This window comes from Ursus maritimus, unplaced genomic scaffold (assembly GCF_017311325.1).
Source record: "Ursus maritimus isolate PB19 unplaced genomic scaffold, ASM1731132v1 scaffold_19, whole genome shotgun sequence".
NCBI lineage: Eukaryota > Metazoa > Chordata > Mammalia > Carnivora > Ursidae > Ursus > Ursus maritimus.
In genome coordinates this window covers 56,902,103-56,923,939 of record NW_024424341.1, presented here as the reverse complement: position 1 = coordinate 56,923,939, position 21,837 = coordinate 56,902,103, and the positions used below count along the sequence as shown (strand labels likewise).

Below are 21,837 nucleotides of genomic sequence, written 5' to 3'. Positions count from 1 at the left end.
ATCGATCTGCCCGCCCACCCGCCGGGGCCTGGCTGGGGAGGGGCGGGGACCGGGGTCCGGGACGCGGGCCGCGGCCGGTGGGCAGGGCCCCCTGGCGCGCTTACCCCGCTCCAGCCCCAGCGGCTCCACCAGCGCAGCCATGTCTGCGCCGCCGCCGCCGTGAGCCGCCCGCCTGCCCGGTCTCCGGCGAGGGGGGCGGGGCTAGGCGAGGCCACGCCCCGGGCGGCTGGCGCCCCCTGCGGGGGCGCGGCCCGACGTGCGCTCAGCTCCGGGCGCCGCGACCGCCCCACCTGCTGCCACGCCTGTCTGGCTGCCCAGCCCACAGTCGCCAACCGTCTGTCCCGTTTGCGACCCCTCTTCTTGCAGCTTGTTTGCACCTCCTTCTGTTTCACTGCCCTGCCCGCTACACCTGTCTCTCCCCTTTCTTTTTTCTCCATGTTCACTGGACAAACGTTATGTTAAACATCTGGACACGATGGTGAGCAGGGCAGACAAGCCCACTGCCCTCAAGGAGCTTGGTCTGTGCGGGAGGGGAGGTAGACAACCAACTACGGCTGTGATGAGAAACTGGGAGTGAAGACGTGTTGTTCTAGGAGGGCCACTGACAATCCTTGGAGGGAAGATCATCAGGAGGTGGGGCGTGAATCATCTTCCAGGCAGAAAGAGCCCACGAAGTAAGAACTGGAATGGTTCATGATGGCGAGAAGGTAGGCAGGACGCAGGTCATGCACGGCCTTGTGTGTTGGCGTACACATGAGGACTTTGGACTTCATGGAAACTCCTGAGAGTAAAATGTGATATTCAAATGTGTATTTTAAGATCCGTGTAGCCACGGTGCGGGGACTGGATTCGATCGCAGCAATAGTGGGAGCAGGGGGACCAGCCAGAAGGCTCTCCCAGCAATCCTGAGATGGCTTGAGCGTGGATAGGAGACAGGAAGGACAGGTGGACAGATTTGGAAATGTCTGGACCTGTCTTGGTGATTAGTTGTGTTCATTAGCTGGGGGCAAGATAATATACAGTGAAGAGGCCCTGGGACTGAATCCCTGAAACTCCTAACATTTCAAAGTTAGGAAGAAGATAAAGAATGGCAGGAAAGTAGGAGGAAAACCAGGTGGGAGGAACCGTTGAGAATGCTTTTTAAAAAGAAATGGGCAGTAGGATCAGATATACTCTAGAGAGGCCAAAGAAATGTAGGAAACGTGGACAAGACTGTGGAAAATCTGACTGCTGCCCACCACACCATTAGCTGGAAGGGGAAATGGAATCCTGAAAAGGACTTTTGCCAAGTGAGAGGAATGGAGCAGGTATGTCTATCCCTCTCCTTTATAGTATTTCTTTTTCTCTCATTTTAATAACAACACTAACAAATGTTCACAGTGAAAACAAAATCAAAGAACACAGAAGGGCTAATATTGAAAAGCACCAGCTCCTGTCCTAACTCTCCCTGCTGCAAGAGGCAACAATTTACAGATGTTTTGCTTGTGTACCTAAGTAACCCGCTATTTCTCAATTTATCAATTTTAGGTATTAGTAATATATTACATATTGATTTTCTGCTCTTACAAACTTTCTGCTCTCTTCCCATGGTAGTTTTACGCTACCAGTTTTTAGGGCAATCAATAAAGGGCTCACATTATGTCTAAGTACTGACTGTTTAGTACTAGAGAGCCCAAGCAGTGTTCTGTGATTACATTTCCTTTCCTCAACAGTTTTCCTGCAACTTCAATCTGCTTTTCTTTCACGACATTCTCAATTTTTCAAACTTGCCGTCACAACATATTTTACTCCATCTTTTTAAGGCAGGTTTACTGAGAAATAATCGACAAGCATCGCTGCGGAAGCTTAAGGTATGCATGCAGCACGATGGTTAACATACATTGTGAAATGAGAAATTCCATCAGTTCAGCGACTGAACCTTTTATGCTGAAACTCCTTGGAAGCGTGAGTCCTCTGACTCCAGCCTGGACTAGGCACTCTAGAAACTGCCATCCTGGGATTTTCCCTGCTGCTCTGAATGGGATCCAGTTTCCTCTCCTTTAAATCCCTTGTTTTGGTGCCGTGTATCCTGTTAACTTACTTAAAAGATCGTGAGGTTTCTCTTAATCTCAAGAAAGTTTCTCTCTTCCCGCCCCAGCACTTCTAATGTGTTACAACAGGAACATTTCGGGTTATGTGGTATCTGATTAACTGCAAAATGCACCTAAAATCTTAATTTGTTATTGTTCTCAGTTCTAATTTTTTTTTTCTTTTAAAGATGGCGGATCTCTGTTAAAGCTCTCCATCCTTTCCTTGTTTTGTGAGCCTATAGTTATTTCACTCCCTGATAACTCCCAGCATCAGAATGCCTGGGTCTCTTGGCTACTTTTCCCTTGGTTTTCAGCAACTCTTCTTTCCAGAATGTCTGATTTTTTAGTAAATGCTGAGCATTGTGTACTAAAAAATCACAGAGGCTCTGAATTACATCTTCCCCCAAAGCGCTAAGTCCTCTCCTAGCAGGGAGGTCACCTACAAATCCTGAGAGGTCTACTTTCAGGTTTCCTCGCGCTTGGTCTGTTTCACTTGTGGCCTTACTCCAGTATGCTGGAGCTCTGGAGATCTGTCTTGCACTGACAGCAAGCAGTTTAGCAGCTGGCAAGTGCCTTGAGGGAAGACTGCACGTAGATCTGGGGGCTCAGTGCCCCATCTGAAAATTCTGCCCTCAAGTCCAAGCTATGCAGTCCGACCAGTGTGAACTCAGCCCAATGGGCTGCCGCTGAGTCAATCCCCCTCCCCACCCTTAACTGGCAAATGCCCTCGAGGAAAAAGAGGGTAAGTATGAAGTTCACCTGTGTGCTTTCCTTTTCTTAGGCATCAGACACCCTCGAGTCAAGCTCCCCGGTGCCTTCTGCAAGCTGCTTTTGCACATCTTGTCTGGGCTTTATGTAACTGGCCTATGTCACGCTAGCCCAAAACACTGTTCTTCACGGCCAATTCACAGGTGCAGTATCTGAGATATCTGTAAGAACATACTAATTAGAGGCACTGAATTCTTTTATTCCCTAAATTCTTCCAAGACAGTTTTTCCATTCAGCTTCTGGTCTCCGGCAGGATTTGCTCCATTGGCTGTCATCCTTGTATGCTTATGTAAAATGAGGCAGTTAAAAAGCATACTCCTTGGGTCAGATCTAACGGACAGGCCACCTCTGGGTTATCAGGCCAACTTTACCTTCAGACTGAGAAACTCCTCACACAAAAATAGGTCCTGTGTTTGCCTACGCAGAAAATGCCTGGCTCCTAGGCATCCATCCCGAGGGCTGAAACGGTTGTCAGACATTCCGGGCAGAGATTTTGGAGTCCGCTGAGCTTGTTGTACCTGCAGCTGTGGTCTCGAGCCCCTATGGGCTTCTGCGAGGCTGACTGGCTTCCTTCTCAACGGTCACCAGACTGAAGTGTCCTCACCATCACCTTAGTAATCTCCTGTCCGGAAATGGCTGGAATCTCAACTGCTGATGGAACCTCTGCGGGGTTTCCTGTTAATCCTCCACTGTCGCTGGCAGGCATGAAGTAAAAATACTCGGGGTGAACTTGCGGGCATGAACCGAAGGCCCTTTGCCCTCCCAGCCCCATGCAGCTGCTCTGCAGCACCGCATCTCATCCCTCTGCAGCCTTTCCCTGCTCTCCAACTCAGACCACAGCTTCCCTTTCACACAAACCTGCAGCAATTTAGTGTCTAGAGCCCCATCCGACCACCGAGGCAAGGGTAGGGACAGCCCCAAAGGGAATGTGTGAAAGACAAAAAAAAAAAAAAAAAGAAAATCACAAAGGGATGAAAGACCATAAAGGAAGGAACCCTTACAGAGCACCTCCTTCTTCCATTTTAAGCAGGTCTGGTGTCATGTGGGCAGCCCCAGGCTTAGGTCATAAAGCCCAAGTCCTTGGCAGGCCCTGGGACTCAAGCCAAAGTAGGGCTATCAACAGTCAGGTGATGACCTTCATGGGAAGGCATGAAGAGCAGTGAAGAAGAAACAAAAGTGCTCATTATCAACAGGAAATTAATTTTATTTTTAAATCTGAGGGGCCAGAACAAATGAGACTCCTACCCTTGGCTGGCAAACTTAGGTGGTGGCCAAGAAGGTCAGGGAAGAGGACGACAGCAGAGGGGTGGGTAGGAACACGTCCAAACAAAACAGGGGGGAGGCCCTCTTCATTCTGGTGCGGCCTCCATCAAATACCCGTTCTCCGGAGCCAGATACCCATCACCTCCCTCAGACTCCATGTACATGTCTCGGCTTTCATTGCCCAGACCCTCCAGCCCGTTGTCCTGGCCGCCACCACCCCCACCTCGGGCCTCATCCCTGCCCCGTTCGCCACCCCGCTCCCCCCGCTTGTGCTCGCGATCCCGGTCTCGGTCACGGTCCCGACGCCGCTCCCGCTCGCTCCGGTGGCTCCGACGTCGTTCCCGGTCTCGATCCCGGCCCTTCTCCTCTGGACCATCAGGACCATCAGGACCCAGCTCCCCAGGAGGCCCATCATCAGGAGGCGCGTCACCAGCCTCAGAGGGCTCTGCCATGTCGCCACCACCTCCGCCACCACGCAGCTCCTCCTTGCGCTCCCGCTCCCGGCGTGCCCGCTCGCGGCTCCGGCTACTTCGCCGCTTCCGTTCCCGGTCCTTGTCCTTGCTACGCTCCCTGGAGCGTCTCCGCTCCTCCTTGTCGCGACTCCGTGAGCGCCGCCGCCGGTCCCGAGAGCGGGAGCGTCGCCGTTCTCGTTCCTTGTCTCGCTCGCGGCTTCGTTCCCTGCGCTCCCGCTCGCGGTCCCGGTCCCGGTCCCTGTGGGGAAGCGGGGAGGGGCCGGGCCTGGATGAGGTGGGCAGAGGTTTGCGGCAGGGCTCCCCCACGTGACCACCCCCATCCCAGGAAACCAGTTGCCCAATCTTACCTCTCATCATAGCGGGAAGTATCGTCCCGGCCAGAATGCCGGATGTTCACGTCAGCCCCGCCTCTTCTGGTCCCACCTAGGCCACCTCCTGGGGTGGGAGTGGGGGAGAGAGGATCAGTCTGGGCAGGGCACTTAGGGAAGGGAAATGAGGGGCACCAAAGAGCAAAGGGAAGGACTGCAACCACGTTTAACCGGACAGCCATGCTTTACAGAGATGGGAGCTCTTTCTCAAAGTGCCAGCTGGGAAACACCTGCACTCAGACTCCAAAGCACATTCCCCTCACAGGCAGGTACCACCAAGCCTCGCAAACCCTTCCCACTCAGTGTCCTCCTCCTCACACGAACCAAAGCCAGTGACTTTTTTTTTCTTAATATTTTTAAGATTTTATTTGAAACACAGCATAAGGCGGGGAAGGGTGTGCAGAAGGGTGGAAGATGGGGAGAAGCTGACTCCCCGCTGAGCAGGGAGCCCGGAATGGGGCTCCACCCAGGACACTAAGAATCATGACCTTAGCTGAAGGCACTTCACCAACTGAGCCACCCAGGCGCTCCAAGCCAGTGACCTTTCTAACTGATCTGCCTCAAAGCTTCCAATGGCTTCCCACTGTCCACTTTTCAAACCAGGGGCTCCTGGTTCTTTACGTTCTGGGCGGTTCTCGATCCCCTTATACTCTCCATCTCCTTTCTGCCCCAGTTTGGGTTCATCCCTCTGAACTTATTCACCTGTTACAGGTTAGCCCGAACATCACTTGCTCAGAAAGCCTTCCCTGACCTACCAGATTAAGCTGTTCTTCACTATATACTCACAGACCATATACGTTTCCTTCCTGAAACTTGCGGGGAGCTTCACATTTAATACATCTGTGAGCTGAGGAATGCTTGCCTTTCCCGGCAGACTATTACGCACCACACAAGTTGGGACTGTGTCTGGTTTTGCTCGTTGTCACCAGCACGCGTGGTACAGCACCCACAATATGAAAGTCTATGTAGTGTAGTCAGATGACTGACTGAACAACTTTAAGTAGCAATAGAGAGCTCCTTCTGCAGATGAGAAAACAAAGACAGTCACTTGCCCACGGGGACTTGGCAACGAAGGTGCAGAACTGGGCTAGGGCTCCCAGCCAACTCCAGAACTTGCCCTTTCATGCACCCTTCTGCACCACCCGGACTAGAAGAGAGCTTCAGTGAGGCAGGCCCGAGTTCCGTATAAGGAAATGACTTTTAGCAGTGCCGGTGAAAAAGGAGAAAGGCCACTTGGAGAGCAAACATTCTACCCGGGACGGGCAACCACCGCGCATCTGGAACATCACAGGCATAGCACAGAACAGATTACCGTCTTCCGTTTTCAGGTCATGATCCAGCTATGGATCCCATCATCAATTTGATGGCTTGCAACCGATATATTAAAATACAAAATAAAACAACAGAATATGAAATACTAGTACTACCCGTAGAAAAGATAATTACTGTTCATAAAGCTTTTGTTTTGGGTGATATTTTTCCAAAGATATATACTGGGTCAGATGTACTGGGATTGCTATCACAAAGTTTGAATGCCAACTGAACTAGAAGATTCTGGGATTCCAGCACTCTACAGCAGAAAAGAGCAGACTGTGAAACACTCACTGCACCCTAGAGAAATGAAGGAAAGACAAGAACCTATCTACTGTTCTGAGACTCAGCAGGTGAGAGTATGGTCTAGGCCGCAGAGGCCAGTCCAGGGTGGGAACAGTGCAGGCAGGGGAGTAAAAGCAGGTAGTACCGTACCTGCCTGAGGTGTCGGCCCGGGGAGGACCATCTCTCTTGGAGAGCGGTCACTCACCCTCGCAGGAGTAGGTCCTTCACATGCGTGTTTGGATGGCAGGACCACAGCCCCAGGTCCAGACCCAACGCCGAGCCACTTAGCTCCAAGCACCCCAAAGCATAGAGACTCAACTAGGACTAGGTGTAAGAGCAGAGCAGGCACGGGGTCAGTGCAGGGAAACACAGAAGAGACCGGTTTGCAAAGACAGCAGGCAGGGTGGAAGCAAGCTGCTGTGACGCCAGAGGTGGCTCTTGACAGCTTTAAGGTCTGGCTACCAGGTCCTCTGGAGGCCCACTGGGATCACACACCTCTGGGCTCCAAAGGACCCCCAGAATGCTCTACCAACAAGCTCCTTTATGCTTTAAAAAGCTCAAACGTATTTCTGATACTTGCAACCAAACTGACCTTGACCGACACAGTGAATAACAATCAGAGACAAACAGAGGCTGTCTAGTCTTGCTCTTGACTAAAAAACGTGGTACACAGCTGGTAATCAATGAATAAACAAACGGGCAAGAGCAAAGAATACGTGGATGAGAGAGTGACATTTACAAGCCCTACCACATGCCACTTGCCAAGCTGGGCATCTGGTATGCTGAGCTCAGTGAACTCTGAGGTTATCCCCACTTTCCAGGATAAAGGAAAATGAGGCAGAAAGAGGGGAAAGCCACCAGCTAGTAAGTACACAAGCTGGCATATGATCCGAGACTCGCCTCTCCAGGCCAGAGCTCCCGCTCCTAATCAGTAACCCAGAATGAGAAGACAGCCACCAGGAACGATGATGGTGACAAAAGGAGCTGAAGGAGGAAGGGAGGATGTGATGAGCAGCCAGGCAAGCAGAAAGAGGAAGGGAACACAGAAAGCAGCAGAGGACACAGAAGGGAGTCAGGCCCACCAGGGTCCAGCCGGGACAGGAAGTGCTCACCTAGCCGCCGGGGCCGCCAGCCCTTCACAGTTCGGCCCCTCTCCACGTCCACAAGGACTCTCCTGCCATCAATCTTCTTGCCGTCTGCGTGCTTGTAAGCGGCTGCAACAGATGTGGGGAGGGGGGAGGGGGAGGAGTCCCCAGAGGGTCCTCTAGTCAGGACAGGGCCCAGCTCTGCGGCATCCCCACCCCCGCATCCCCATCAACACACTCTGTGCGCACGCGCACACTCACGCACACGCCCACCAGACAGCCAGGCAACTGACAGCCAGACCAACCCTCTCCCAAACCAGGAGGGGCCTGCTCCATCTCGGCACCTGTTTATCACCCCCCAATCACTATTGGGGGGGAGCAAGACCCCCCCGACCACCATGCCCCTGGGCTCCCAGGCCCTTCCTACTCCCATTCGACAGAGCAGCCCCCTCCCGCCCAGGCGGCCAAAGTCGCTGCAAAGAAACTGGAGGTTAACTTAAGGCCGGACTCTGCTGCGGGGGAGGGCTCCTCCACGACCCCAGGCATGCACCCTAAAACGTCATGCTGGGGGGGAGGCCCAGCTGGGCCGCTCTGCACCCCAGTGCACACCGGTTTTCCTTTTCGTTTTTTGAGTTTTTTGGGGGTGGGGGCGGAGGTGAGCGTGGGGGGAACAGACATCAGAACAGAAAATGAACCAGAAAAGGTGGGAGAATTCTTGAGGAGATGGCAGGGAGCGGAAGGGTGGGTTATGGTGCTCCCAGGGGGCCTGGCGGGGCCCCCTACAGCAGCTGGGGGAGAGGACAAGTGGGGGGAGGCAATGGGAGGCGTGCGGTGCTACTGACAATTCCTGCCTTACCTGAGCCGACTGACTGCCACCCAATCCCAGCCCCCATTCCATCTCTCCCTCCACACCCCCAGCTCAACACACGCTGGGAGGCCAACCCCCGCCGGAGCCTCTCGGGAAGGGTGAGGAGTAGAGGGGGAGATTCGGGGACAGGCATGTTCCTGCTCTTGGGCAGGGCACAGCGATGGGCAGGCCCGATCCCCGGGCCTGTCTCACACGGGGCGTCGGGAAGGCCAAAAAAGCCCGTTTCCCACCCCCAGCCCTGGCCTAGGGGGTTGTCCTCAACCAACCACAATACCCTGCCCCGCCCCAGCCCTCTCCCCCCCAAATAACAACCAGAGGAAGAGAAAAAGGTGCCATTTACCGATGCCGGCCTTGCGGGTGTCCAAACCGAGCGGGATGGGGGGGGCTCGGCAACTCCTGGGGGCCTGGCGAGGAGGCGGGCTTCCCGGGGGGGGGACACGGGACCGCTTACCTGGAGCCCCCAAGCTTACCTGAGCACGCGCACAGACCCCACACCCACCACCATGGGGTCAGCTAAAGCTACAGGGAAGGGAAGTGGGGGGTTCTAGGGAGCCACAGAGAGGGAGAGGAACCACATCTCCTGCACCACCTGGAGACAGGCAGAGGAAGTGGTGGACCCCAAAAAAACCTCATGGAGGCCTTGAAAGGGGGAAGACAAGGATTAACATCAAGTCTAGGAGCTGGTAAAGCCCTGGGACTCGCTTGTTGAATTTAAAAAGAAGGCTGGGGAGGCCTTAGCGAACCTGTCCACCCTCACCTTTCCCAGTAAAGTCCACACTGAACTAGGCACACGCCCCACCCCCTCGCAGCACATAGAAGGACTTTTCCACCTCGAATTCCACACTCCCTCCCACCACCTGCCACTCAAAGGCTGGCACACAAGGGGACAGCCTGGGGGGTCCAGGAGATGGAGTGCTGCCCGTGATTTGAGGAGGAGGGGCCGTTTGGCCCCCGAACCCAAAGGAGGGTAGTGGGGGAAAGGGATTTAAGGACCGGGAACACAGTCAAGCAAAGGAACCCTGCTCTGGTTCAGTGTCCCAAACCCCAGAAGAGGCCCAACCCAGGAGTACCAACAAAGAAACCATGTGACATGTGTACTTCTAGGCTTCTCTTTCTCTCCCTCTCTTAGGTCTCTAGACAGTGGAAGGGTCTTAAGTAAGATCTACAACACCTTCAGCTGCTTGCAGCCTGTCGCTCGATCCCTCCCACACCCCAAACCCCAATTCCATGCACTCTGCAGAGTCGCTGGGCACCACAGCCCTTTGGTAGGCCTCAACCATGGTAAGGCAGACAGAAAAGGGGCACAGCACCCTGAGTCTAGCAACCACAAAGATTCTCCAGGGCCACCACAGTGACAGCCCCACAGAAGCACGGGGCCCGGGAGCAAAGGGTTGAAGGGTTCCACACGGAGCCCTCGCCCTAGTGCGTCCTGTCTTCAGTATTCCCGTAACCTTGCCGCTGATGTCATGAAGCCAGGTAAGTCAGGGGCTGGGTGGAGCCCAACTGGAGAGGCCGGCTGCCTTTCCCATCAGGGTTCATCCTTCCCTTCCTGGGATCAGCCAGATTATCAGAGAGCATATACGGATTGGGGGAAGGGGTGGTAGGAGGGACAAAGGGCACCCAAACAAGGAAAGGGTTCTGGGTGCGGGGAGGCTGAGGGGGCAACTGGGGATGGGAGGAGGGATGCCTCACTGCTCCTGAGCTGCCTGGCTAAGCTGGGCTGGTGTGCGGTGCTGAGTGATCTTACCCATGATACAAACCCTTATACCAACCATACACTGAGGTGTTGTAAGGGGAGCGTAAGCATCAGCTGCAAGCCAGCTGCGTGGTGGCTGCAGTGACAATAAGAACAGTCAATTAATACGGCGGCCCCTGGACACGCCGCAGCCCTGCCCGCCCCCACCCACCCATCCCTGCCCATGTGGACGCCGCCGCAGCCTCAAAGGGGGCTTTGGAGATGTGGGGGCAGGCGCTAAACACGCCTACCAACCCACTGCCCGCTGAGGAACAGGGTGGGGGGCCAGGGGTGGGGAGGTGGAGGGTCGGGTGGCCCAGCCCCAGCTCTGCCGGGGGGGAAGAGAGGGCAGGTTCAAAGGCCAGTCCTCATTCCAACCTGGCCCCCCCAATACTGGTGGGGGGGAATGGGGAGAGGCTCCCCGAACATCCGACCCCTCCCCCCCACCTCCAGCTGGCCCCAGCCCCGACCCAGTTCCCTCCTTGCCCCTGAGGTTCAACGTGTGACACTTACCTCCCCAGGTTCACACACACACACACGTTGTGGGGGATTTTGGTTTTTGTTTTTTAAAAAACACGTATATAAAAAAAAAAAAGATATATCAGAAACAGAGGGAGGAGGAGAAAAGACATCGCTAATGTCAGGTTTGGCAGGGTGGGAGGTGGGGACAGACGACGGGAAGGGGCTGGGCAGCAGAGAAGAGAGAGGGTCAGAGGGCAGGGCTCAGGCCGGAGGTACTCACAATGCATGTCTCGCTCATGTTCGTACTCGATGAAGGCATAGCCGCGGGGCTTTCCTGACCGCTTACTGTACACCATGTGTATCTGGGGGGCAAGAAGGGGGGCACAGGCAGAGATTGGTTCTCAAAGAAATCCCACCCATTCAAACGCAGATGCCTTGGACCCTCTCCCTGTCCTCAAGAGCCCAGAGTGACTAAGGCTCGGATGGTGCTGGGCTCAGCAGTGACTGCGCACAATGACCTCCAGCCCTCACCACTGCCCAGAGAACTTAAGTGACTTTTCAACGGATTCAAGACATGTCAGTTCAACATAAAGCTTTGCCCTAAAACAGGAGTCAACACACACATTTGCACTTTTTCTCTAAAGGACCAGACAGCAGATACTTCCAGCTCTGAGGGCCTCAGTCTGTCAACTACCCAAGTGTCTTACAGGAACAGCAGCCAGAGGACAGTGAGCAAGTGGGCTTGGCTGGTTACCAAATAAGCCCTTATTTACAAATAGTAAGTTTACAGTTTGCCGACTTCTTAGCTTTACTCCTGCTACCCAGATTCGGCTGTGTGTAAGCACAGGCCACGGCTTCCGAAGCCTCAAGATAACGGGATGCAACCTTGGGGCTGGGAGCCAGCCTTCTCCCTCCCCCCGCCCCGTTCCAATTCCAGTAGCCGAGGCCCCAGTTCACTCACTCTTTTGATGGGTCCGTACACCTCAAACTCTCTCCGGAGCTTGGATTCTGTCGTGTCATAGTTCTACCAGGAGACAGATACACAAAGTTAAGTGGGAGAAGTGAGCCATCCCAAAGCCCTCAGAACATTCCAGGACTTAGCCTGTTGTCCTTTGTCCCACACATAAGCTCTCAGCAGCCCAGGGTTCTAGGCTCCTCTGGGGCTCCAGGGGCGGGGAGCTGGGGACTCACCACTCTAGCCACAAAGAGAGTCTTGAAGGCATCACCCTGAGCATTGGGATCATTGTGAGGGTCCCCTGTGCAGGAAGAACACAATGTGTAAGTACAAGGCATCAACAGGCTTGCCATGTGAGACAGGCAGAGGCCCACGAGACAGAAGAAACCGGCGGCGACCTGGAGACCTTGGGCATGCTCCTCTCTCCAGCTTCCCTAGAACGCAGTGGTCTTTATCTGAGTAGCCAACTGAGGCTGATGGGGGAAGGGGATAGGCTGACCTCAAGCTGACTGGATGGGGCCAGCCTAAATGCCATTTCAGCCCTACACACACGAAGACTCCAGTCCCTTCCTGGGGAACACTAGGTGTCTCTGAGGCGGTGCCATCACTCCAGGTGTCAGTTCCTCCCTCACCTGTGCAGCCGCAATGCCACCCGACGGCAACGCCTGCAACTACAGCCCCAGGGAAACCTTCCATCAAAGCTGGGAGAGAGGCCAGGAGAGCAGGAGCCTTGCTTTCTTCCCGATGCACTATGGCCTGTGCCTCAGGGAGAAAGCCAGGCCACAAGATGCGGATCAGATTCTTACTCCCACAAGGCCACTGAGGAATAACCATCTCTACAGACAGGAACCAAAATCTATTACAGAACTCTTTCCAGGGGCACCTGGGTGGCGCAGTCGTTAAGCGTCTGCCTTTGGCTCAGGGTGTGATCCCCGTGTTCTGGAATCGAGCCCCACATCAGGCTCCTCCGCTATGAGCCTGCTTCTTCCTCTCCCACTCCCCTGCTGCGTTCCCTCTCTCACTGGCTGTCTCTCTGTCAAATAAATAAAATCTTTAAAAAAAAAAAAAAAAAAAAAAAAAAAAAGAACTCTTTCCAGAGGTGATTCCGATGGCTCAGGCCTGGGAAGAAGTCCTTTTCAGACTATGGTGACCCAACCCCACACAATGGCCCTCGACTCCCACCAGGGCCCCAGAAGCGACCTGCACAGTGCCCAGCGGAGGCGGTTTTTCCATGACACAGGGCCACCCTTAGAATGACCTGCCACATTGTGCGGGAATATGAGAAAAGGAACATTAATAATTGACTGCACATATAATTAGGCCCCGACACTGTGCTGGATGCTGAGGAGTAATCATTTTGCAAATGGAAACAAAACCAACCCCTGAAGCACGGAAGAGGAAGAAGTGTCAGAGCAGCAAAGAGGCCAAGCCCAGTTTTACACCCCAGCCCGACCTCACAGGCCGGGGTTCTAACTCCCAGGCTCCATGCTGAATGTCTAGGCACTAGCTTCTCAGGAAGATAGTCTAGGTGTTGTAGGAAGCCAGAGAAATAAAGTTCCAGATCTGTTTCCGGTGAGAGGGCTACACTGCAAACATAAATCAAGTGCAAGCTGACTTGAGAGAATTTACTACAACTCAGTGGACTGAGCCCATTTAAAGGAACTACCTGGAAACTAATGGCAGCCTTTGAAGATAACCCCATCTTTGAGCCTGCCCCCTTCAGTTGCTCACCCTACCTCGTCCCTCTGCGCTGTCATTTTCTGTGCCCTGGTCTCTCAAACTGCACCAGGCCGCTCTCATCCATTCATCTAACGGGTACCTGTGAAGTACTAGCAAGTGCCTGGAGCTGTCATTAAGGTGTCGGGGATTCAAAATGAACCAGACAGGGGCGCCTGGGTGGCACAGCGGTTAAAGCGTCTGCCTTGGGCTCAGGGCGTGATCCCGGCGTTATGGGATCGAGCCCCACATCAGGCTCCTCCGCTGGGAGCCTGCTTCTTCCTCTCCCACTCCCCCTGCTTGTGTTCCCTCTCTCGCTGGCTGTCTCTATCTCTGTCAGATAAATAAATAAAATCTTAAAAAAAAAAAAAAAAAAAACCAAAATGAACCAGACAAAAAAGATCCCTGATCTGCTGGAGATCAGACACAAATGCAGGGAGGCAGACCATAAACAAAATAAGGAAACCACCCAATTCTATCAGTGACAGAGCCAGGCAGAAGAGATGTAAGGGGAAGGTCAGGAAAGGCCTCACTGGGATGAGGACATCTGACTGAAGACCCGGAAGTCTCACAGCAGCAACAGGAAATGCATCTGCCAAGAGCAGGCAGTAGGTGGTAGAACAAGTGCAGCAGGAATGCAGCAGTGGGACCACCGATGGCTGCCTGGGGAGTGCACTTCCTGACGCGCAGCGTGGAAGTGCCAGCAGCACCGCGGGTACACGGCGGCGGCAGGCTCTGTGGTTCCCGCTTACCCAAGGGGCCCACGAATGTGACTAAAGGTCAAAGTGCAGCCGAGCCAACAGTACCCCTGTACCAGAAAAAAGACCCATCAGCACAATGACGGTGGCAAAGAACTAAAGTTGGTCAGCAGTTCACCAGTCCGCGCACATGCGCACACATACCCACGGCACTTGTTTGTGCTGGCCACTTTGCCTTTGGGAAATCCTTGGCTAAAGGGATTATCTAGGTAGCGACCCAGAGCAGGGGCTCAAAGAACTGTCCTGTGCGGTGGGGAAACCTCATGAGACTTTTGGATGGTGGGGAAAGCATCTCGGAACTCTCTCTCTCTCTCTGTAAGCATATTAGGCCTCAACGAGCCTCGATTTTCCTTGTCTTAAAAATACGAGTAATAACCCCGGCCACGCTTGGAAGCTGTGAGAAATCAATAGTATAAAGTACACCAACTGCTTTGGAAGGGATGAGGTCCCCTCAAAGGGTAGCTGTTAACTGGGACAAGGCACAGCAAGCTTCTGTAGTGGGGATAGAGGCTCTCGGGGGCATAAAAACCCTCATATACTTGATCCATTCTTTTTTCTTTTCAATTATGCAGAAGTCCAAACACGTAGGGAAGCAGAAAACAATATAATGAAGCTCTAGGAGCCAGCTTCAATTACCAACGCTTGGCCACATTCATCTCTACCCCCATCCCACCAAAGTATTTGAGATCAAACCCCAGATATACCATTTCCAGCTCTGACAGACTTTTTCAGAACCCAGAACCGCCATACTGACATTGCACCTTAACACGTTATGTCAGTTCCTCAACTGCAGACCCAGTGTTCAAATGCCCATTATTTCAAAACCGGATGTTTATAGTTAGCTCATTTAAATCCAGATCCAAACAAGCTCCACGCATGTCACGTGCCTAACAGAGCTTCTGATTCTTTAGTCCACAGGGTCCGCTCCCTGCCCCTTTTCCTTGTCATTTATTGGTTAAAGAAACTGGGTTACAAGTTTGTTGTATACAACTTCACACGTTCTGGATTTGGCTGACTGCACCTTCGTGGTGTCGTTTAACACATCAAGACCCCTTCTTAAAGGGGGGAAGATAACTTCCAAGGGGACAAGTGATTAACCCAAGGCCACCTGGCTCCAAGTGGCAGAATCGGGGTTAAAGCGCACGTGGGTCAGAGCGCAAGGCCCGTGCCCTAGCAACGGACTGGAAAGACTCCCCAGACTAACTGCGGCCAACAACTGTGTGCGCCAGGCCCTACAGGGGAGGGGCCGCCACAGCGAGCAAATCCCATCGAAACCCTGCTCTCTCAGTGCAACCGTGAACCTCCAGTGGAGAGAGAGATTCTCTTCAAATCCCCCATGCAGACTGAAGTGACCACCCTGCGGCGGGACTCGGGGCTTTCAGCACACAATGTGATGCAACATGAGCAAGGAAGGCATGGAAGGCTTGAGAAGCGAGGCCAAATGGGGACACGAAGAGCTGCTACACATAAACGAAGATGTCATCACAGACTGGGGGAACCACCTGGGCAAAAGCCCAATGACAAGACACCATCCAGCAAGAATGAGCCATAAGAAGAGGCAGCTGTGGCTGGAGTAGGAGGGGAGCATGGTGCCCAGTGTGTCTGGAACAGTGTGCAAGAAAGAGACTTCGGTCTTATGCCGAGGGCAAAAGAAAGCTGTTAGAAAAAGGTGGAGTCGTATTTAAAAAAGACCCAAAGAACTTGGTGGAGACAGAGATGTAGATAAACCAGTTAGACTCTGTGTGGGCAGGAGGGAACCTGAGTGGTGGTGGACACGGAGAAAAGGGTCAGATTTGAGACAGAGAGTAACAGGGACAGGCCATGGGGACAGGCTGGGGAAAGGAGGAAAAAAACTGTTAAAAGCAAACTGAGTGGCCCACGATAGAGATCGTGATTTGCAAAGTTGCATGGCTACGTTCCACTGAAGAAAACATCCAAGGAGACCAGGTTGGTGGGAGGAGGAAATTCTTAATGTGGTTTGGACATTGAGTCTGAGATACTTTGGAGGCATCTGAGAATAGACAAGGAAGCAATTGCGGTGAGTCAGTGCTCAGAGAGCTCTCAGCTAGATATCCAGGTCTTTATGTGTTAGGCGTCTGGGGGCACCTGGGTGGCCAGCTGGTTAGGCGTCTGACTCTTGGTTTTGGGTCAGGTCATGATCTCGGAGTCATGAGATCGAGCCCTGTGTCAGGTTCCATGATCAGCTGGGTTCTGCATGGGATTCTCTCCCTCTACCCCTACCCCCAGTTCACACCCGCTCTCTCGCTCTCAAAAATTAAGTAAATAGGGCGCCTGGGTAGCGCAGTCGTTAAAGCGTCTGCCTTCGGCTCAGGGCGTGATCCCGGCGTGCCGGGATCGAGTCCCACATCAGGCTCCTCCGCTGGGAGCCTGCTTCTTCCTCTCCCACTCCCCCTGCTGTGTTCCCTCTCTCACTGCCTGTCTCTCTGTCACATAAATAAATAAAATCTTTAAAAAAAAAAAAAATTTAAGTAAATAAAATATTAAAAAAAAAAAGGTGGGGCACCTGGGTGGCTCAGGCGGTAAGCATCTGCCTTCGACTCAGGTCATGATCCCAGAGTGGGGATCAAGCCCTGCATCGGGCTGCTTGCTCAGCAGGGAGCCTGCTTCTCCCTCTGCCTGCCTCTCCCCCTGCTTGTGTGTGCGCACCGCCCTCCCCCGACATATGAATGAATAAAATTGGAAAAAAAAAAAGTTAGGCATCTGCATAATTGCCTTGAGGAAACATGCCACTCCAAGAAATAAGGTCCAAAGAGACATGATTCACCAGCCTCACAAGATGCAGAAAAAAAGCCCAAGTCTTCTGACTATAAAGCCCTTGCTCTAACAAGAAAGGATCATCTGAGATTGATATGACCCTCTTGTGAAGTCTGGTTAATGGTTATAATGTATCTGGTCCTGTGCTCCAATTCCTCCTGTACCTGCAAGGGATGGAAAAGTCCTAGCACGAGGGTCAAGGAGCAAAAGTGGAGCCATAACTGCCTCACTGCTTCAGCCCATGACACCAAAGTGGGTTGTAGTAGCCCCTCTGAGTGCGCTCCCCTGTAGGACTTTTAGCCCAAGGTCCCAAGGCTCCCTTCCCGCCAACCCAGACCCCATGCTGTACTCCTTAAACGCCTAAACCAAACAGTGTTTGGCCCACTTTGTGAGCTAAAAAAGTGAACCATCCCATCTTCCCAAATTAGAGTCCTGGGGTGGATCAGTAGGAAACAAACGCAAGAGGGTTTGAAAATATGGGAGAGGAAGAGAAACTTACACATTTTTAGCTCTGTTTCCACTTCCTGCTGTCGCCGCTCAATCTTTTCTCGTCTCTGTCAGGAGAAAGGTGGACAACTGAATGCAGACAGAAGTGCCCTGATGTCAGGGAACATCCTGGAGAAAGTGGCAAAAAAGATGTGGGGCCAACAGGCAAAAATAACATACCTTTCTTTCCATGCGTTCCTCCCGAGTTTCTGCTCGAGTTGGGGGAGGGGCATCTCGAGGGTCCTGGGAACAAGAAGAGAGGTGACAGGGTGGGAGGAACAGGGGGTTGCAAGGGACACCCATCTGGAAAACAATAAGCACCCAGCCACTCACCTCTCCCCACCCAATCACACAAGCAAGCATGGGACAGTTCCCAGGCCAATGGAGCTGGGGGAGAGGCAAAGATCAAAAACACGGTCTGCGGACCAGTGCTATCCACAAACCGTTGCTGGTCTGTCACAAGAGAAGTACAGAGATCAGAAGAATTCAGAAACTTCTACAGCAACCAGATAAAGCAGCTTTATGCCCACTGAACTTAATAAAAATTTCATCTTTTATTCTGTAGTCTTTCTTTAAAGATACAAGAAAAATCAAAATCATTCCTTTGTATTTATCAACATCACTCCGCAAAAGATTCATCCTTCATCACAGAGATCGGGACCAGGGCTGAAGCAAAAGAAGCTGACATTCGAGTACAGAAGCAATAACTGGACACCTTCTGAGGGCCAGGATAGTTCTCGAAGGGCTCACCAACCGCTCATTAAACTGTAACTGCCACATGACTCGCATCATCAAGGGTGCCACGGGCCTGTAGCCATTAAATTAGTTTAATTAGCTAATAACATTTCCCCAGGAGCGGTTCTCCAAGGGTGGCAAATCCTCCTGAGGAACCAGTCTTCTGTTCTCTCTCCACTACCTTCTGCTCTGCAGCTTCCTCCACCTTCAGCTGCCCTTTCTCACTTGACACCATAACTGGCCTCTTCTGACTTCTGGCTGCGTGCCAGCACTTCTCAGGTGTGCTCTGATGCACCTCTGATGTTGTTTCCCCCAGTTTACAAATGAAAGACGGAGGCCCAGAAGCCCAGCCCAAGTCACGTATCTGTGTTTACCCTGCAGTTGTAGAGCTGAAATCCTCAAGCCCATATGAACATCACCCTATTAATAACAAAACTGATGAGCATGGTAACATTGATGACTGCTGACTACTTGCTGCCAAGCCCTGTACCAAGTCTTGCAGTTAATTCCCTGCCAATATTATGAGGAAAGTATTATTATCCCCTTGCTAAAAATGAAGAAATCAACTAAGAGAATACACCACTTGCCCAAGGTCACACAGCTGATAAATCGTGTGGGCCAAGAACTGCCTGACTCCAGAGCCTGAATCCTTAACTACTAGTTACTCAATTTTCAAACAAACAAACAAACAGCCACCCCACAAAGGATGCATTATCAACCCCATTTAAGACAGAGGATCAGAAAGAGTGAGTCTCCTGCCTATATCGCACTGCTAGAAAATGGCCAGAAACGGTACTCCCAAATCTAGCTCTCCGGCCCCCCAGGACCCAAACCATTCCAAGTCTGCTCAGTGAACTCACCTCAAACTCTCTGATGTAGGGCGCAATCCCACAGTAAGGTTGATTGTGGTGTTTTTCATGTGGCAGTTTCTCCAAGGGTGGCAGGTATGGGATAGGGTCACGGGGAGCAAAGAGGGCCAGAAGGTTGGGCGGCAGGAACTGGGTCATCTTGCCAAGTCTGAGAGCAGAAGCAGGACAGCATTATGTTAGGGTGACCGGGTAGAGATGAATCCCCCTATAATCCCCTGACTCCCAAGAAAAGAGAGAACGAGGGACAAGGCCTCAGTATGAAAAAAAGGTTCTGTAAGAACACGGCAGTGATCCTACGGCTTAAGGGAAACGCATCAGTCTGAATAAAACATCAGGTTCTTGGGGGGAGGGCTGTGTGAGCGCGGGGCAAGGCCGGTCAAGGAAACAAAGACTGAAAAAGAGTTTCTCAGTTAAGTGTGAGAGTCACGAGCAAGGAGCCGTGAGGCTGAGAGGTTCCCTGGGAGCGTCGGGGGGACTCAAGGATCCTTACGAGGGAGGTCCAAAGCAATGGCGGCTAGGGGTCCCACACCCTGGAGAACAGGTTACGGTGGCGGGAGTCGCACGAAATCTCCGATCAAGGGAAGAGGCTCAGATGCAACAAGCCCCTCGAGCCAGGGGCTTGTGGGTAATAAATAGATCCAGGCCCCCCCACAGACGAAAGGAATTGTGGGTAAGGGTCCAGGCAGCCGCGGAGGCGAGGGAGAAAAAGGCAACACGCCGCAAGGGCCCGTGGGTAAGGGACCGCGGGAGAGCTGCGGGAAGAGGGCCTAGTGCCCAGAGGACTCTGGGTAAGGGGTGCAGAAAGGTGCGGTGGCGCCGGAAGGAGGCCCGGCCGCGGGGAAAAGACTGGGGCCCACCGCAGGGGGTTGTGGGTAGCAGCTCCGCACCCGGTAAGGCCACTCAGTCACACTCACCCGCCGCGCGGCGCCCTCCTCGGCCTGGCGACGGTCCGGGGGCTCGCGGCGGCTGCGGCGGCCCCTCAGCAGTGGGGACTCCTGCTCTGGCTTCGACTCCGGCGGCGCCCGCGTCCGTCTGCCTCCGTCGCCCGCCCAGCGCGCGCACCAGGCCGCTGCTCACGAGCCCGCGCGGCCTCGGCTCGCGACAGGGGCAAGGGGTGGAACAAACCTCAAATCCCTCCGCCGTCCACGTTGCGCACGCGCCGCGCGATTAAGCACAACCCACACACAAGGACCTGGCGCCGCCGCGGGCACTGCGCACGCGCCGGGTCACTCGCCCGCCCCCGGGCACCTTAAACTTTGCCGCGGCGGGCTGCAGGCCGTAGTGCGCACGCGGGTAGCGCACCAAGCCCTAGCCTTCTCCACCTTGCGCTCCGGGCTCCAACCGCCTCTAAGCGCGAGACTCCTCGATGCTCCGCCCCTTTCACCGACACACTTCCCGGATCTTGTACGCATGCGTGGTTGTCGCGTTTGTGAAATACCCCTCCGCCGCCTAGCAAAGAGTCCCTACGTGAATGGTGTCATTACGTCAAAGTCTGACCTGTTAAATCAATAACTGTTAATCCAGCGGCTAGTGGATGCTGGACGCTGTTAGGGCTCTGGAGATCTAGTACATGACTAAAGGCAAAGTCTTTTTCTTCTTGGAGCTTACATTGTACTGGGGGAGACGATAAGGGCATTTAAAAGGAATAAATTTCGGGGGCGCCTGGGTGGCACAGCGGTTGGGCGTCTGCCTTCGGCTCAGGGCGTGATCCCAGCGTTGTGGGATCGAGCCCCACATCAGGCTCCTCTGCTGTGAGCCTGCTTCTTCCTCTCCCACTCCCCCTGCTTGTGTTCCCTCTCTCGCTGGCTATCTCTATCTCTGTCGAATAAATAAATAAAATCTTTAAAAAAAAAAAAAAGGAATAAATTTCGGAGAGTGCCTGGCAAAATAAAGAAGACTAGGGCAGGGACCTCCAGCTGACTGAGTCGGTAGAGCATGTGACTTTTAATTTCAGGGTCGTGAGTTCAAGCCCCCGGTAGAGGGTGGAGCCTACTTAAAAAAAAAAATAAGGCAGAGTAAGGGGCTTGGGCAGTGAGAGTGGGACTATTTTAGAAAGGGGATAATGGAAGGTTCGTCTGAAGAGGTGAAATCCCATCCGGATGGAAAGAAGATCTGGGCGAGTGAATAGCAAGTGCAAAGGCCCTGATTTAGGACAGATGGCAGGAATTCCAGGTTGTCGGCCATGAGATCCGAGAGCTAGCAGCCGTGTTGCCTAGGGCCCTGTAGACCTGTGAGGAGTTAAGTGTTGTATAAGTTTTTCGGATAGACTCAATGGCCTGTTTAATAATAATTATGGCAGTTATTGTTTCAACCCAACCAGGAGCCAATCAAGGTTAACACATTGCATTTATTTGCATTGATCTCTTTTAATATCGAATAGACACGCACACACACACACACGTGCACACGTGCGCTGACACTTTTTTTTGTTGTTGTTGTTATGTTGGTTTTTCCCAGAGTTTGGACCAGTTTCCAGTAGAACGTCCCACATTCTGGATTTGTCTCATTGTTTCCTCATGGTGTTTAGTTTGTTCCACTAACCCTGTTGCTCCTGTAAAATGGAAATTGAGTCTGAGGTTTTGAATAGGTTGAAGTTAAGCATTTTTGGCAAGAACATTTCCCTGGTGATACCGTGGACTTCATAGCGCATCACGTTTGGAGGTGCATAATGTTAGATGGTCCCACTATTATGATGCTGAGTTTGGCCACCTGGTCAAGGACCTAACTGCCAGATCTCTCCTTCTAAAGGTACATCATCCCCTTGGTAATCTGGGCGGTGAAACTTTGCCACCATGCAAATACTGTGTTCCCCAGCCATCTCTCACCAGCCGTTGATGATCCTTGCCTGCAGCTGAG

The 21,837-nt window shown here is 53.0% G+C and overlaps 2 protein-coding genes across 4 annotated transcripts in view; both read right to left on the bottom strand.

Moving 5' to 3' along the window:
- LIN7B (lin-7 homolog B, crumbs cell polarity complex component) overlaps nucleotides 1-157 on the bottom strand; it is a 4,870-nt gene extending 4,713 nt beyond the window's left edge. The window contains exon 1 of the mRNA XM_040634282.1: nucleotides 105-157. Coding sequence (XP_040490216.1) covers nucleotides 105-141 — 37 coding nt within the window. The 5' untranslated portion in view covers nucleotides 142-157. The remainder of the gene's footprint in view (nucleotides 1-104) is intronic.
- Nucleotides 158-4,017: 3,860 nt separating this feature from the next.
- Nucleotides 4,018-20,098, bottom strand: SNRNP70 (small nuclear ribonucleoprotein U1 subunit 70). Of its 3 annotated transcripts, none has more exons than XM_040634281.1 (10): nucleotides 19,896-20,098; nucleotides 18,973-19,129; nucleotides 17,558-17,620; nucleotides 17,391-17,445; nucleotides 11,879-11,943; nucleotides 11,649-11,711; nucleotides 10,968-11,049; nucleotides 7,650-7,751; nucleotides 4,921-5,008; nucleotides 4,018-4,811 (listed from the first exon to the last, which is right to left on the bottom strand). In XM_040634281.1, exons 2-10 carry the CDS (start codon nucleotides 19,117-19,119, stop codon nucleotides 4,187-4,189), a joined length of 1,290 nt encoding a protein of 429 aa, XP_040490215.1. In that variant the 5' UTR covers nucleotides 19,120-19,129; nucleotides 19,896-20,098; the 3' UTR covers nucleotides 4,018-4,186. The 3 variants fall into 3 exon arrangements, with proteins under 3 accessions (XP_040490215.1, XP_040490213.1, XP_040490214.1); XM_040634279.1 differs by having other exon boundaries at nucleotides 4,018-4,838; nucleotides 19,896-20,097; XM_040634280.1 differs by lacking the exon at nucleotides 19,896-20,098 and adding an exon at nucleotides 19,472-19,491 and having other exon boundaries at nucleotides 4,018-4,838.
- Between the last annotated feature and the right edge of the window lie 1,739 nt (nucleotides 20,099-21,837).

Coding starts and splice junctions, on each gene's coding strand:
- SNRNP70 (XM_040634279.1), bottom strand. CDS start 19,119: ATGACCCAGTTCCTGCCGCCCAACCTTCTGGCCCTCTTTGCTCCCCGT. Junction 17,621..18,972: donor CCTACATCAGAGAGTTTGAG/GTGAGTTCACTG, acceptor TCTTGTTCCCAG/GACCCTCGAGATGCCCCTCC. Junction 5,009..7,649: donor CTGGCGGCCCCGGCGGCTAG/GTGAGCACTTCC, acceptor CTCCCACCCCAG/GAGGTGGCCTAGGTGGGACC.